At 39.5% G+C, this 18,282-nt stretch overlaps 1 protein-coding gene across 1 annotated transcript in view; it reads left to right on the top strand.

The window, feature by feature from the left end:
• Positions 1-18,282, top strand: part of MAGI2 (membrane associated guanylate kinase, WW and PDZ domain containing 2) — a 748,620-nt gene that overhangs the window by 646,727 nt on the left and 83,611 nt on the right. The window contains exons 13-14 of the mRNA XM_063134211.1: positions 7,369-7,410; positions 13,603-13,694. Of these exons, the coding sequence (XP_062990281.1) occupies positions 7,369-7,410; positions 13,603-13,694 (134 nt within the window). The remainder of the gene's footprint in view (positions 1-7,368; positions 7,411-13,602; positions 13,695-18,282) is intronic.

Below are 18,282 nucleotides of genomic sequence, written 5' to 3'. Positions count from 1 at the left end.
AATAGCTCTATGTAGTGCAGGGGTGGGCAACATGTGGACTTCCAGTTATTTTGGCCTACAATTCCCATCATCCCTCAACATTGGTTCTGCTGTCTAGAGCTGATTGGAAGGCCAGATGATGGCCACTCTTGCACTAGGGGAAAAGACTTTGCAACAGCAGTAAAGGCAACAGTGGATACAACCCAATGCCTAGTGATTCCCTTTGTGTGTGTGAGAGTGTGTGCACACACACACTTAGCTTTTTCTTTCCTTTCCTCAAGATCAGGCTCCCTTGTGGTGCAAGCCAAGGTGCTCTTTAAATTGAGAGATGGAGGTCATTATAGTAAGCCTTCCCACACGCATTGATATCAGCTGTGTACCTCCCTGGATGTGGGCCAATTATAGTTTCCCCTCCAGTTGAACAACGATGACGTAGCCGATGGTCATGTGAATGTATTTATTTATTATTTTTATTTATTTATTACAGTTTTATACCACCCAATAGCCGAAGCTTTCTGAGCGGTTCACAAAAATTAAAACCATGAAGAGCATAAAAACAAACAACAATTTAAAAACTCGAATACAAAATACAATATAAAAGGCACAATGTACAATGCAATGTACTTAGTATAGTTTGCTTACAGGCTCCAAGACCTTTCCCCAGTGGAGGCAGAACATGCACCTTTCTTATGAAATGAGCCGTGTTGCTTGCTAGAGTTAGGGGGGAAGCAATGTGAAATTGTAAAGCTGGAGTGAAATTAGCAAAAGAGGGTTTGGAAAAAAAGAGTGATGTTATTTTTCACTCTGTTTTACATAAAATGAGCCCAAGATGCTACATAAGTTCTCCCAGCCTTCTCTCAATTATTTTTTCTTCTTTGAAAAGTGGATGCTGCATAGAAGTGAGAGTTTCCCTGAAGCCTTCTAGATTAAGACATCAATCATGCACTGAAGTGTAAAGTTGTTAGAAATCCACATAAATGCAAGTGCGTACAATGGAATATGCTTCATGGTTTTCTTACCAAGACACAAGCATTATGCAGCTTTTTGTTTCTGGGATTTAAAAGTATATATATATATATATATATATATATATATATATATATATATATTATCAGTTCGGGTTTTTAGCACTTCAACTTGCAATCCAAGACTGATGGGTGACATAAAAGTACCATTAAGTAGGATTCCAATAAACTAGTGAGAAAAGCTGTGTAAAATTGAAATATGGACCATGGAAAGTTCAGTTTGGACATGTAAAAAAATGAACAGGTAGCTCAGGCTGCAGTCCTATAGACGAGGGTGGCCACTTACACATCGTCAAAAAAGAGGTTTTAAAAAATGAGACATGCACATGTGCTAATTGATATGTATCAATGTGGATTTTGAAAGGATTCCTATAATTTAAGTAAAATACTATATCTCTCAATATAGTGGGGAAGACTTTAACCAAGTCTGCTGTTGATGGGCAACTTCATGACCTCTGCTCTCCTATCTTACAATTAATTATATTAAAACTGGACTTGGACTGCATCTTCCAATGGAAGATGCCTTTCAATAGAGGACTGTTCTCTGATGGCCCTCAGAAGAGAATCAGATAGAAGATTGCTATCTGTAATGCAATACCCACTTACCAGGAAGTAAGCCCCATTGAAGTCCGTAGGACTTATTTCTGAGTATATATGTATATTTATTATTTATTTATTATTGCATTTATATCCCGCCTTTTTTCCTGCAAGGAACCCAAGACGGCATACATAATCCTCCTCCTCTCCATTTTATCCTCACAACAACAACCCTGTGAGGTGGGTTGGGCTGAGAGTCTGCGACTGGCCCAAAGTCACCCAGTGGATTTCCAAGGCTGAGTGGGGACTAGTCCCAGTCCAACACTCTAGCCACTACACCACACTGGCTCTCTATGCAATTCTATGTACAGAATTATAATCCTGAAATACTTGTTGTTGCAAACTCTTCTCTGGTTTATCCTGATAAAAGTAGCAACAAATTATTGTTGAAAATTATGGGAGTTATTAAAATCCAGTCAAGCAGATACACACTTCCTTGCTTTGTGGTATAGAGTACTATAGAAAACGTTTTGAACGATCTAAGACACATCTGAAACTAGCTGCAAGTTCATTTCAAACAGATCTAGGATAAGCTGTCTTAAATGCAATTCTTTTCTTAGTATAGAAAAGAGCAGTTAAACTTTTACATCCCAGGATTTATTAATAACCTTTTCTGTAAATGATGTGCTCATGCATTTTAATGCATACTTCACACTTTATATATATTCACACATATAACTGCAGGTGGCAATTTGAGAATTAGTTAAGTATATTTGCAATCAAGCAAATTGGTTGAAGAGCATCTGTAGCATGTTGCTTAGAGGAGAGTATTAAATAAAGAATGTCAAGTCACTACAGTGCTCTCAAAAGAATGCTGAACACCCTTAGGGTGCAATCTTATTCATGTTCAGGCCGAAAAAGTCCTGCAATTCCCAGCATGCTGACTGGGGCATGCTGGGAGTGATAGGACTTTTTTCAGTCTAAACATGCATAGGATTGCACCCTTAGCTTATCCCAACTAAAAAGGATGGGTAGTACAAAAATCATGAAGGAATCAGCATCAGAAGAAGTCAGAAGTCCTAGTTCACCTGGTCGTATGTAGAACTAAAGTGGGATGTGGGGTGTGGGCACACACGTAAGTCCTTTCCACAATATCCCACTTGGCTGGCTGCCAGATAGACTTCTGCATGCTGAACATGCTTACAGAGCCATTTACGCATCTCCAGGCTCAAGGTATGAATGTCTAACTGGCAGCTGAGCTTATGGGGATGTTGAGGGCAGGGCTTATGTGCACGCCCCCAATGTCCCTGTACATGTGGGCAGGCGAATGCCTGCATAAGCTTAGAATGCTGGCAGAATTTACTATGCCTGACACAGGCCGTTGTTCAGAATTCACCTGGTAGCCAGTGCATCCTTACATCGGGGACAAGGCCCAGAGGAATAATGATGGCAATGCCTACAGCTACCCAGCTTGGCACTTCTCTTATCAGTGCCAGGTCATTAAAAAAACCAGTCTAAGCATTGTTGCTGTTGTTTCAAAATGCTGCCGCCTGTTGCTTCAGGCCTCCACCTCTGCCCAGTAGGTATGCAGGGGGACCCCAGTTGTAGGGGTCCCCCTGAGGGTGGTGTTAGGAAGCACCCAGTAGGTAGGGTGACCATATGAAAAGGAGGACAGGGCTCCTGTATCTTTAATAGTTGCATAGAAAAGGGAATTTCAGCAGGTGTCATTTGTATATATGGAGAACCTGGTGAAATTTCCTCTTCATCACAACAGTTAAAGCTGCAGGTGCCCTGCCCTCTTTTAAATCTGGTCACTCTAGTATAGCTCCTGCAGCTTTAACTGATGTAATGAAGAGGGAATTTCACCAGGTTCTCCATATATACAAATGACACCTGCTGAAATTCCCTTTGCTACGCAACTGTTAAAGATACAGGAACCCTGTACTCCTTTTCATATGGTCACAGTAGGAGACCTTCTCTGGGCACCTCTCAAGCTTGGCCATGCCCTTTTGCCTCTGGCCCTGCCCACCGCTGGCATGTGGCTCTCAAGAGTTTCTTCCAAATTAAATTTGGCCCTTGGACTGAAAGATGTTCCACACATTTCATAATATTTCAGTGGCAGTGACTTTGAGTGACTGCTGTGACCTACTATGGTAGCTTTCAAAAAAATAAAAAAGCCACTGTTCAAAGTTTCTTTTTTGGGGGCCATTCACTGAATTTGCCTTCATTCTGAACAAATGTCAGCTGAGCTTCTAAAAGTGCTTTTTATAGTGAAGGCCTATGCAGGTCCTGTGATGTTGGGTGCATCACCTTGGTGGTTTTTCAATTTGATTGATTGCGGTTTACTCATCCCATTAAATTCAATGAGGCTTGCTCCCAGGCAAATGCGTATAGGATTGCAGCCTCAGATGCACAATACAAAGTATGCTGTCTTTTTCAAATTAATCTAAGCAAACGCTAGGGTTTCCATAAAGCATCGCCTCGAAACAGCATGACCTTTGTGGCCCCTTTCCTGCTCACAATTGAAACACACAGAGACTTTTTTTCTCTCTCCCCAGATCTATAGTATGGGAAAGTTCATAGATTTTGTGAATACAAAATCAACATTAACCCTCCTGGCATCACAGGGAATATACATCAAATGGAGAGGAAAATGTAAGCGGCAAACACTAAACTTTTCCCTGCACTCTTCATCTTGGCAGAAAGAGTTACTCATCATGACAAAATATTTTTGTTGCTTATAGGAGCTGACAATATATCCAAAAGCATTTTCAGATGAGATTATGAAAATAGCAACACTAGAGAAAGCGCTGTGGATGAGAAGTAGTTTTGATTGCTGGCTGGCAAGGAGGCCCCAAAGGAGTTATGCTAATAGAAAGTGTCAGTTCTACAATTGATGGGTGTATTAAAGATGCAGCAATCCATTTCTCTTAAATGCCGCACATTTTCTTAAATGTGAAGTCCTGATTCACATTTAAGAAAATTAGGAGACTTTTGTATTTTTGGTTTTTGGTCCTCAGAAGTGATGCACGGACAATGGAATTTTCACCATGTAACTGAATGCATGGAAAGATAAACTAGAAACCATCATTTATGATCTTTCAACAGTGCTGCTGTGCAGTATTTCCCTGCTGCCAGACTGTATTTTATTATGGATTTAATACTAAATTGTTTGTGGTCTGCTTAGAAATTTCTTTTAATGTAAGCATTTCATAAATATTGGTAAATAAATAAGTAATAAACAGTGATCCTTATATTTACTTAGAAGAAGGTCCCACTGCGTGCAGTTGGGCATACTCCTAGGTAAGTGTGAATAGGCGTGCATCAGCACAGCGCCATCCTATGCAGGCCTACTCAGAAGTAAGTCCAACTAAGTTTAATGAGACTTACTCCCAGGTGAGAGTGTACAGGTTTGCATCCTCTTTCTTTCACACTAGGTAGTTGTAGGTCAAAACATCTGGAGACACCACCATACCGATATAATAGGAATACCCACTTATTATAACACCTTGGTCAACCTTCCCCAACCTGGTGTCCTCCAAATGTGTTAGACCATAATCCCCATAATCCCCAAGCCAGCTGTAGTCCAACACATGCTGAGCACCATGTTGGGGAAGGATGACCTTGGGAAAGTATATTAAACTAGGAACAACTTTATGCTCTTTATTTCAGAAAAGGTGTGTTTGTTGTGTAAATTAACTAATCTATCTTCTTGGTTAAGCCAACTTGTGTGTTCTGATGTGGTGGGATTCTCCCAAGCTTATTTGACTTGTGTTAGTGCTTTTGGCCAAATTATGAAGAAACTGTACAATTACCCTTTCAGGTGAGAAGTATGATGATTAAAGATTGGAAGCTGGCCAGCTGTAACTAGATCTCTTAAGTGAAGCAACCAATCCTGATAGTGGGCCTGCTCAGACAACACACTAAGCCATAATTAGGCCACTAACCCTTTTGCAGCAAACAGTTAGTGACGTGAGCATGTTTAAATAATGATTATGTAGTCACCATGGTTAGGAACAGTTCACACGACAAGCTAAGTCATGGTTCACATGGTCATATGACCATGTTTAGCTCAAAATGCTTAACCACCATGGCTTAGCGTGTCATCTGATTAGGGTCACTAAAAGTGCTCTCCATGCGTAGTGCCAGCCAACAATTTTAGTGTGGTGTGCAGTGCAATCCTATACACATCTCTTGAGAAGTAAGTCACATTGAGTTCAATGGAACTTATTCCCAGGGAAGGGTTGAATCCAGGATCTGCCTTCTGCAAGGGAAAGTGACCTTCTGTGAGAGGAAGGACTCCACTCGTGGAACATCCCTCCACCTGATTTGGGGGGGATCCCCCTCTCCTGCACACCATATGACACCCCATTCAGCTGGATCTACTGACTCTCTGTGTGGCATTTTCAGGGGTCTGGAGGGGCTACTGTGGGAAGGAGGGGGCAGGAATGTCTACATCTATTAGTGCAGTAAATCTAGACCTGATGCTATGTGTATATAGAATTGTACCCTTACAGTGGATTTAGTCCCAACTGTAAAGCAGGAGTAACTAAACACCCTTTTCAGCTGCTTACTATACACTTACCTGAGAGTTAGTGGCATTGGACGCTCTGGGATTTAATTCTGGGTAGAAAAGCACAGGATTACACTGCATATCTAGTGTACTTAGTGACCTATGGATGCCAGGCTGAGGAAAGAGTAAGGATTCTCAAGATTGCACTGGCTGCCAATACATTTCCAGTCGGAATTCAAAGTGTTGGTAATGACGTTTAAAGCCCTAAATAGCTTGGGACCTTGATACCTGAGGAAGCACCTCTCCCTATATCTGCTTGCTCAAGACCTGAGATCTGTTGGAGGAGCCCTTCTCCATGCCCCACTAACACAAGATATACGCCATAGTGGGACGTGGGAGAGGGCTTTCTCTGTTGTGGCACCCAGACTGTGGAATGCCCTCCCGCTGGAGGCCCGACTGGCACCGGCACTGGCTTAATTTTGGCGCCAGGTTAAGACATGGCTTTTTAACAAAGCCTTTGATCCACCAGCCTGCACGCTGTCTTGTTTTAATTGGATTTTACTGTTTTAAAATTTCATATTGGTTTTAACAAATTAATGGTTTAATTTGTTTTAGAATTATATATTTATTGTTCTATTTTATATGTATGATTTTATTTGTACACTGCCTTTAGATCCTTGTGATATAGGGCAGAATACAACTGTTTTAATAAATAAATAAATAAATAAATAAATAAAATGATCTCACAGACACCATGGCATCCTAATAAAGATGCATTGATTGTCTGAATTTCTCCTAAGGCATCAGTATTTCAGTTTGTACAAAAGAAGCATTTCTATAATCATTCAAGTAAATTGTTCAAGTAAATAGCTTTTAAGTGTGGGCTTTTATGTCTTGTCCAAGTATGTTGAATGGCATATGCACCTATCAAATATTTGTGAACATTTATTTGGCAGGGCACATTCTTTTCGTGGGAAGTATTTAAGTTACCTGATGGTTTACATTTAATCACAAAATATGGTCACGTTTCTAAACTAATGTCCAGCAATACTACATAAGATCAGTTGATGAACAGCTGCCAAGTCATTGAATTGAAGTTACTTGTTATCCAATTCCCCATCCCACACCATCCCAAGGAATTTATCTAGAGCTATATAAATATATTTTCCTAAAAGTGGACACAAGTATAATCTGCGTGTTCAAAGCTACAAAAATAAGAGTTGGATATTTTGTACCAAATGCAGGGAAATCAATATTGTATATTTAAATGTCTCAAAAAATCTTTCACCTTTAACTCCACGTTTTCCTATTCAGAGCAAGTGCCACCCAGGACTGGCTTTCGAATGGATTCCTCTGGCAAGTATTTTTCAGCCTTCATTGTGTTGTAATATAACTGTTCTCCATTTTATGTTTCAGTGACTGTACTTCTTTTAATCCTGGCTCAGGGGCATGGTCAGTCATGAGTGTCCAGTCACCATTCTCCATAATAGAGCTTTTTATTTTTGTGCTTAACTAGACAAGAGAGCTTTCATCTAATCTGCACCCACTGTGAGAAGGATTTATCGTTCCTTTTCTGATGATGATGATGATGATGATGATTTTAAAAAAGAACATTAACCATTTCTGTGTTCATTCTCATTTGGCCAGTAATTTTAATAACATATGCCAGAAGTTTGGTGTTTATGTTAGCCATTATTTAGACGTATGCAACACTTTAGACTGACCTTCATTTTATTTTTCTGTCGTCCACAAGTGTGCAAATTGATATACCACATGGTTTATCATGTAGTGTGAACCACAACAATATGTAATTCTGGCACATTGGAATCAGCTAAGACTACTGCACCTCTCCCCCCGCCCCCTCTGGAAGAAGCACTTTCTATCAGAAGAAGGGCATCTTAGTTCCCATCCACTGCTTTTCCAAAAATATTTAAGCATTTGAAATTGAATTATACGTCTCCCACCTTCATGTTTCATCTCTCAGGCAGAGATGAAAGGACTGTCTCCTCTTATTGCCACTTACTATTGGTAGTGTGTAACCAGTGCGTTGTATGCTATAAAAAGCTTAGACTTTGCCTAGAGGGCTTCTTGTGCTAGGATGTTGTTGTTTTCAGGAAAACTGAATAAACACAGATATAATTCCTTTTTATGAGGCTCTCAATTTCTTTTCATTAAAATGCAGCCAGGATTCAAGTGCAGAAATGTATAATGCAGTATTTCTAGCTTCATTCTTTGTGAAAGGTTAATCCCCTGAAACATTGCCTTATTCCCAGTATGAGGCCTCAATTCATACAATTTTTTTTTTGCATTTATCAATAAGAAATTATTCAGATATGCACTGCGAAACATTCAGTTTGGAAAAGGGTAGTGTTTTCATTCCCAAGGCCTGTGTCAGATCCTGCTGTTGTTTATTAACAATATTGCAAGCAAAGTCCATGCCTTGAAATTTCTCTATTAAACGCTCTAACATATTCTTAGTTCTTGAACATTACTTTGGGGTATTCTGTGTCAAATCAATAAACAAGGGTTATATCCTTCTCATCGAGTTTGTTGAAATTTTGCAGAATCAATTTACATGTTGAAATAAAAATTACTGGGAGCAGGCCCACACTCTTCCTGAAAAAAAAAATTCAAGGTCACATTTCTCATGAAACATGTGCTTTTCTTTTTCTTTTTTGTCATTGAGTGAGACGTACTCTACCTACAGTAGTCATGAAGGGCTCATTTTTGAACTTCAGGATCTCTTCCAAAAATGTAAAGTGCTGGGTGCCGAAATTTGCAGAAATATATAGGAAATTCCTAATTTTTCCTGAATTTCTGCGCCCATTATCTCTTGTATGCAAGTAAATTCAGTCATGCCTTAGGGATGTCAATTCATCTACTAGTGATCAGTTTGCCTGTCATATTCCATTACTATATTTTGAGCTACAAATTTTCTGAAAAATACAAAAATCTCCCACTTTTGTCTCCTCAAGTCAGCCTGTGCAAGGTGCTATAATGTTCCAAATTATACTTTTGTGACAGTTTGGGGTGTGTTTAGCAACTCCAAGGAAAATCGTCTTGATGTTACAATCCATTACATTTTAAAAATATTTAAAATATTTGTTGATATTACTCATGCTCTACTTCCCAGTGCACAATATAAGTAGAATATGTGCTATGGGGGAAAGAATGAGCATATACATTACAGGAAATGGAACCTTGATCAATTTTTGGTAGATGTATGGCCTTGTCCCCACCAAAAGACTCCACAAGATTTCAGTACAATCCATGACAATGGCCATGGCTAGACCAGGCCTATATCCCGGGACTGTCCCGGGACAATCCCTGTGTACCAAATTTGGTGAATGGGGTAGAATGCCCTCCCTTTTAAAAAAAAAAAACCCAACGTGAAATGCAAGGCTTCTGGCCATGTGTGATATAACTTGTTCACTCACTGGAGAGTATTTAGAATGATTCCTGTTAAAGATCACATATGGAAAGCTTTCCATCTGATCTTTTCAAGGAACAACTGCAATTAGAAAACTAGATTCCTTTGGTCTCCTGCTTGTAAACTTTTCTTGAAAAATTGATGTGGATTTTCTTTGGGACAGTTTATGTTAGGGCTCATCCCTAATATGATACAATCATTTAGGAATTGTGAATGTTCACAGTATTGCTGGTGGGAGGACTTCTGACCTTCAGAAGTTTTTGGACTGTAACTTCTGTCATTTTAATGCTGGCTGGGCTGGCTGGGGTTGGAGTCCTACAACATCTTGAGGGCCACAAGGTTCACAGACTTGAGGTAGAAGAATCCCACCAGCACAAATATCAGAAATAATCCTATAATGGTTCTTTTCGAACTCTAAAGGTAAGGATGGAGCTTCAAGGAATTTGTTCACATTTTACCATTGTGATGTGGAGCAGAGTGCATTGATAGACATGAATAACTGCTATTTAGTTTTGTTCTCTGGAGCAATATCATTCCTCTAGACTAGACTTCGCAATGCGGAAATGAACTCCGTTATGTATACACACCCATACACATGCACACATTCTAAGCTAAAGAACTTGTGAAATGTGTTCTAATAATAAATGCAGCTGAAATAATTTGGTAATAAAGTAGGACTGAGTGCATGTAGTACAGCAGCATGTAGATTTTGTCCAAAACACATAGTAAAATGTCACTTGATTTATGCATTCAACAATATCACATGGTAGAGTTGTCCCACAACTATACTACTTTAGACTTCAATTTTCAACCTGGTGCAACTTTTTTTAATGCTGTCCCATGGTGTGTGTTTTTAACCTGCATGTAGAAAGCTAGCACATCAGAGAGACAGCTAGGATGGAACATTTCTCCCTGCTGTGCATGTTTTCTACTTGCAGGAAAGTATTTTGCTGTTTTTACATCTAGTAGCATCCAGAAATGCTGTTTCCCATCTGTACTCTGATGGGAATGCACCATATGATGTTGCTGAATGAGTCATTCAGTTTTAAAAGCTCTTACCTAACTAGATGTTCATTATGGGACTATGAATATTAAAAAAAAAAGTACTCTTTCAGTGTTCCATAAAGAAATCTGTTAATCTAGAAGGCCATTTCAGCATCACTCCCAAGCCTGCAAAATAGATGGGAAATTGGTGCCTTTAAAAAAAAGGTATATGTCACACTGCAAGACTAATGTCCTAAAGTCTTATTTGTTGGCAACAATTTTCATTCTTTATAAAAAGTGTGCACACTGTAAAGCACTTCAAATGCATTTAAGGCAACTTTACAACGCTGCAGGTCCCAGGACACAATGGTACCAGTTCCCTGTAATCAGATCTGCTGTAGTCATGGGGAAAATTGGGGGGAAGGGCTGCGCCATTCTCCCCCTACATTCGGCTTATTTCCAAGTAGCCTCTCTTCACCTACAGAGCTCAAAAATTGCCATTTTATTTATTTATTTTATTTAAAACATTTATATCCCGCCCTATTTCATTAAGATCTCAGAGTGGCATACAGATAAAAGCTTACAGTATAAAACAAAAAATATGCACAGTTAAAAACAAATTAAACCATGAACTAAGTTAAAACAATATATAATTTAAAAGCAGTTAAAACAATGTGCCAGTAAGTTTAACCATCAAAGGCTTTGTTAAAAAGCCATGTTTTTACTTGGCGTTGAGATTTTCTCCCAGCCAGGTTCAGTTCCGAATTTGGAGCGAGGCTGAGGGGGAAATGCCTGAGGGGAGAGGTGGTGGTGGTGGTGGGGATAAACCACAGAGCAGCCCCCCAAGTATAAGCCTTTCCCCACCTTTTTTTTTTTTTTTTTGCTGTTAAAATCAGACCCTCATCTCCACCCTTTCTCGATATATAATTGGGGAAGAACCAGGTTTAAACACACAGTTAGATGTTTGTCCCTCAGTCTGTTTGCACAGTCGGCAATATCGACAGTGATCATAAATCTTATTAGCAGAGGTTATGCAAAAAAAATGTATTTGCATAGCAGCTTTTTCGTTTAAGTGGGTCAGAGTGACTCTGATGCTGTGTCATGTACTCTGTTTCATACATTCAGTCTGATAAATCGATGGCGTTGTAGCCCGTCATCCTACTCTGCCATATATTAGCAGACTTGTCATTCCTTGATGTGCGTTTCCAAGTACAGACTTTGCAGCAGGAATCAGGGGTATCCCTAGTTTTGTAGCAGGTATCCCTAGTTTTTAAATAAAGAAATAAATTAATAAAATTATGCGCATGTGATATTTGGCGGGTTGAAATGTTATTTTTAACAATTCTCTTGTGCATTCAAATGCAGAGATAAATATTTTTTAAAAAAAGAGCCAATAATGTAGTGAGTTGATAACAGACAAATAAGAAAATCCATAATCTTATATATAATTTAACACAAATGGTCTTTCTGTAATATTCCCATTAATGAATGAGGTTGTGCCGTTTTAAGAATGTATATTTCTTCCAAAGGAAAATAGGTAATTTATGGAATTCACTGCCATGGAATGTGATGACGGCCGCTAATTTAGATGGTTTTGAAAAGGGATTAGAGAAATCCACAGAGGTCAAGGCTATCAAGTCCCAGATTCAGAGGCCGTAATCTTCTGAGCATCAGTTGCTAGGGAACACAAGTGGGAGACTGCTATTGTACTCATGTCCCGCCTGTGGGCTTCCTAGAGGGACCTGATTGGCCACTGTAGGAAACGGGATGCTCTGATCCAATAGAATTCATGCCATGTTCTTATGGCATTTTGATTATGGTGGGGAAATAGTGGAAAAACAGCAGCAGGAAGACATCTGTGTATCATTACCAGCAATGAATACCGCTAAGCACATACACTTCAAAAGTAAGTGCCATTAAAGTCAATGGCACTTCCAGCCACTTTGAACATTGGGAAATCCATGTTTTTCTAAACAGTGAATATTTTCCTGCAAGAAAAAAAATGGAAGCAGTTCTTACAAACACATAAATTCATATTTGGGGATATATCTCATGTTACACTAGTGGGGGGAAACAGCTGTTGTTGTTGTTATTATTATTATTATATTTATTTATATCCCACCCTTTTCCCAGTACTGGGACTCAAGGCGGTTTACAAAATTAAAACATGTACAATTAAAACTTATAAATAAAAATTTACAAAACTTAAAATAGAATTAAACCTATAGTAAAATTAAAAACATATTAAAATTTTCACAATCGCTAGCAGAGCAATAAGCACAAGTAACACATAGCCTAAGGGAGTCATAATGAAGGTGTTCCACAAGGCCATGCCTTGTGGAACACCTTGAAGAAGGACTTACAGAGCAGCATGTGGAAAGCATGGTGCAATGCCTTGTGCACCTCACGGAATGCCATGCGAAACAATGTATGCCACCGCCTTATGCAATGGCTTGCACAAGAGCTTGCACAAGGAAACCTCAAAGATTGGATTTGACACATACACAAGGATGACACAGACCTTAAGAAACATCAAAGAATTCATACAGGGGAGAAACCCTACAAATGCCTAGAGTGTGAAAAGAGCTTTTCTCAGAGCGCAAACCTTAATCGACATCAAAGAAGCCACACAAGCGAGAAGCCATAAAAGTGCTCAGAGTTTGGACTGCAATTGTTGTTTTTTATACTTTTGGTGGATTTAAATTTTGTATATCTGTTTTAACGTTCATTGCTTTTAACTGTTGTAAACCGCCGAGAGAGCTTCAGCTATGGGGCGGTATATAAATGTAATAAATAAATAAATAAATTAGGATGGGGTTTCCGTAAGCGGTAGGAGCTTTGCCCTAGTGGAATGGTACCACTGGATACAATCCTTACAATACAGGCAATCTACTTGCAGCAGATTTCTACTTCGGATTCAGTTACCTTCCAGCATACCCTAATTTCCAGAGAAATCTTCATATTCAAGTGTCTGTGTTTTCTGCCTGTCTGCATTCAACGTGTTCAGTCCTATTGCATTGTCTCTGGTGGGTCTGTCATGTATCATTTAATGAACTCAACATGGGGGCGCAAGGTTTGCATGGGGAGGGGGAACAAAACACATTGCAACTCAATGAGATCTTATTTTGTTCCAGGTTCTGATTACAAGGACTTGGATGTTCATCTTCGGAGAATGGAATCTGGATTTGGCTTCAGAATTCTTGGAGGAGATGAACCTGGACAGCCAGTGAGTTGCTTTTGCCTGACTTTCCACTTTATAGCTTTGGTACCTTTGTGTCTGTCAGAAAAATATCACTTCATATAATGGTCACATTGGAATGGCACTTTTTCTTGTTCAGACATTGAAAAAGACAGGTCTCTGGCACTATCAGCATCTCCATCTACAAACTGTCATTGCAAATCAGTCTGGATTAACTTACCGAGATTATATTCTCCAGACTTTGACACAGTGCCTTTTTCCCCTTGACATCTTTAAATTATTGATTTAGAGGACATGATTGGCTTCTGCAGATGGTCAAGGCCTTGCTTCACCAACAACAATATGACATTCAAACTTTGTGAGAGCAAATGAATGTCAACACTAAGAAATGTTTGTAAGATACCTATAGTGGGTCTATTCAGACAACACGTTCATCCATGGTTAGGCCACTAACCCTTTTGCTGCAAATGGTTAGTGAGCATGTTTAAAACATGGTGATTCCATGGTTAGGAATACTTCGCACAACCCATTAAGATGTTTCACATGACTCACTAAGGCATAATGTTTAGCTCAAAATGCTTAACCACCATGCCTTAGTGTGTTGTCTGAACAGGGTCAGTGAGTTGGATCCATATTTAGTCATAGTTAAAGTAGACCCATTGATTTCAATGGGCCTACTCTAAATATGGATCCAACCCATTCTGAGTTTTGAAACTGACTACTATTCTTATAATTCATTCTTGAAATAATTCAACACACATCCTGAAACGATATGCAGTGAATTCTGAGATACATAGCACAGTGACATTCATTGGTCATATACTAAGGGACTATGTTATCAAAATAGAAATGTGTTTTCAGTGTTTAGTCATGCCTTTCACTTCCGTGCAAAGAGAAGTACAGCTTACTGTGTATCTAGGGGTCTAGGATGCTTGGTTGTTATTCTGATATTTGTTATCAAAAAGCACAAAGAGAAGGGAACACAGTTCAATACCTAGCTTTGTAGATTTAGACCCATGACTAAATTTAGACCTATCACTAAATTCCTCATTTTTGTTTTGTTATGTTTGTTTTCATGTAAAAACTTGTAGCCTTAAAGAGATACCGACTTTCCAGTGGACAGCAATTGCATGCTTCCCCGTCCCCCTGTCATGATCACAGACTCTCTTTTGCCATTTCTGCCATTACATCCATACATATATTCAATTGACCTCTTTGGCCAATTTCAAACTTAATGTTCTCTGTCTAATAAACCATGGTTTATATCAGACTGAGAATGAACCTGGTGCCCACATGCTCTACCCTCGCCTCAGCCAACCCCTCCCTCTCTGTCTCTAGCACACACACAGTTTTAGTGATTCTATCATGGTTTATTAAATCAGTTTTCTGTTACATCCAAACTGGGAAACTGTGGCCTGATTTACTTGCAAACCAAAATATAAAACCAGGATTTGATCAAATCCAGAAGCATTTAATTACAGCACACCAGAAAAAGGAGAGGAAGTGAGAATGGAAGATGCAGGCACCATGCCTTTTATCTGTGTCTGAATCATCCCTTTGTGAATTTTGCATTCGGTGGTGGTGGGGCACATATTGGTTGTAATGATGTCTGAATGCTCTTGCATGGCTGTAGTAGCACAAATTCAGAATAATTTTAGGAAGAAACCATATCATCCAAGATTACAATTCCAGGAGGAGGGTGATTGGAAACACACAACAATTTGTACTGGCACATCAAAGGAAAAAAGAGAAACTAAATGGCACATAAATCCTGGTTTGAACACAACCTTATTCTGCCCCCACTAGCTGCTTAACTTTCCTATCAAATAAGGCCTGAGACATGCTGAAGAAGATGTCTTTAGTTCTTCCTCTCTGCAGTCAGTAACAAAGACTAAAGGGGAAACTTTTATTTCCTTTTTTATCTTTGTGGTTTTGTTTTTCAAACAGAGCAGTGGATTCTTAAGCATGGGAGAATAAATATATGGAACCTTTGAAAAAATAGGAAAGGCACTTTTAGTTTAGTTTTTTAAAAATGTCACTGCTCTATGTAGAGATTGCCTCAGGGTCTACAATTGAACTGAAAACTGTTTCATAAAGAAACCTTTGTAGAATGAGAAAATAAAAATGTACATATTTTCAGTGTAGACCTGAGCTAGTTTAAGTTGCCAATAGTAGTGCTGGCATATTTGCCAATAATACAGCCGGGGAAATTATTTCCCGGGGAAATCGACACACTACTAATAGGGGTGTGCATTCCACCCCGGAATTATCTGGTAACCATGAACATCCACGGAGCATTCAATCTTCTACAGCGGAGATTGGCTGCTTCCAAACCCATTGATTAATATTAGAGCGGGGATGTGCCAAATCGGAGCTTCTAAAGTCTCCGGAATTATCCTGCTCTCTCGCTCTCTCTGTGTGTATCTAAATTGAGTATCTCCATATTTGGAAGATGCTGAGTGGGATGAGGGGTAGCTCTGATATTGACTTCTGTAGCTAACCAGTTAGGAATTGCCACAGCACTGTCCATTACTGTGTTCTCATCCAATCGCAGTGTTCAGGGGAGTGGGAAACACTAACTGGCTGCTGATTCTGGCTGTGGGGGGGGGGAGGGAGTGTGTTTCTGCTCAGACTGATAGAAGTCAATCATCCACATTTCCACAGTGTGAAAGTCCTGATGGGCTGGCTGGCATGGTGAGTGAGAAAGCTTCGACACCTGAGTCAGGCACAGGCAGGCTCTTTATTTTAGTGGTTGGGCTTACAGTACAGGGAGGGGGTGGGCTTTGTCCAATAGATCTGGAGGGCACCAGGTTGGAGAAGGCTAGAGTGGGGAATTTAAAAAAAAAATCCTAAAAAATCCAGGCACAAATGGATCTGATCAAACTTGGCATGGCTAAAGCCCTCCATAAGAGCTATCACATTGCCATGTTTCATCTCTTTATAAAAAATTATGCAGATGTAAGCATTTTTGTTAATTTCCATTTTAAAAATTCCTAAAACTCAAAACATGAACCAATCTGATTCAAACTGATTCAAAATAAAGCCCTCCTTAAGAACTATCACTGTGCCAAGTTTTATCTCCTTATCTTTTAAAAATGAGGGAGCTGTAAGCATTAGATTAATTTCCATTATTAGAACGGTTATCCGAAAGGTGGCAGTTCTCCGACAGGTAATCCGAAGGGGCAGAGTAAGGGGAGCCACTCTGAAATCGGGGCAGTGAATCACCTCAATGGAGCTCTGGCTCGAATTTCGAGGTGGATAAGACCCACTTTGCACACCCCTACTACCTTATACTATTGGTGTTGCGCTAGGGTAGTTTACGCTACTACAACATAATTTATGTTGGTGGTTGCACCGCTTTGGATACTGCACAAAGTGCCATCCAGGTGTTTTGGACTTCAATTCCTATCAGCCCCTGCCAACATGACCAATGGTCAGGAAAGCTGGGACTGATGGAATATTAGTGGCTTCCATGATGCTATTGCATTGGATTTATTTAATAGATCACAGGGATTGCTGGAGCTAAACTGCTTGAATTCCCAGCTCACACACTATAATGAACACTCCATTGCCTGAGTGAGAGGAAAACAAAGCAAGAGCCAGAATGTATTGTGTGAATTAGATCTAAAATTAAAAGAACGGCCAAAGGATTAGAAAACACTTTTCAAAACATTTATTTCCACTTTATGGGGACCAGCCACTTCTTTATGAGCAAAAAAAGGTACAATAAGAAATATGTTATTGCATGGATATGGCAAAGGTTATAAAAAGTAGACATCAGGCTATTATTATTATCTTACCATGAAACCATTTGAGTAGCCTCCACATCGACCCGCCAATTACATCTTAAACAAGAACTCTTAAAACGTTAAAGCAAACAGGTAGCCTCAGCCTGAAAGCATTGGTGCCTGCAGTGTCCTTAATTACTCCAGATTTCTTAATTACGTGACTATATTTTAAAATGTTAGAAGTGCATCTTCCAAGAACATAGTTAGCACTGTAATTCTTGAAAATTCATTGGTGTTTGGAATATGAATCTCATTGCTCTTTAGAAAAAATTAAGCTAGTATCTGTGGCAACCCCTACGTTATACTGCCTTTTCATTCCTTTCCTGAATCAAAGGACCCAGCGCAGGTGCAGGTGTCAAGAGGTTTGGAATGCTGCAGCCATCCCTGTGACATTCCTTTCTCTACTTAGGCCCCACAGCTATACAGCTCAGCACCCTAGCCCCAAATTCTCCCATCCGCTGCCACCATAGATCTGTACCCCTCCCAGGTACTCCAAGGACCACACCAGTTGTAACTGAATGTAATTTATTAACAAGTATTTAGTGCAGGTACAAAAGCTTAATGGTTTCCTCAGTTCTCAAGCATAATGGTTATATAGCACAATGCGTAATGGTTTCAGTCAGTTCTTTCTCTTAAATGTTTCAAATGTAACTTAAATGTTCTCCTGCCTACTCTACCCCTTCTAGACTACACTATTCTTTCCCACACACTAATCCACCCAAAACAACAAAGCACGCAGACCCTTCCTCTCTCTAGCCTCTCAAATCACTTCTTCATCTTCATCTCATCATACCTTCTGTCTTGTCAGCAGAAGCATATATACTCAC

The sequence above is a fragment of the Elgaria multicarinata genome, chromosome 9 (assembly GCF_023053635.1).
Source record: "Elgaria multicarinata webbii isolate HBS135686 ecotype San Diego chromosome 9, rElgMul1.1.pri, whole genome shotgun sequence".
Lineage (NCBI taxonomy): Eukaryota > Metazoa > Chordata > Lepidosauria > Squamata > Anguidae > Elgaria > Elgaria multicarinata.
This window is presented reverse-complemented; position numbering and strand designations above follow the sequence as displayed.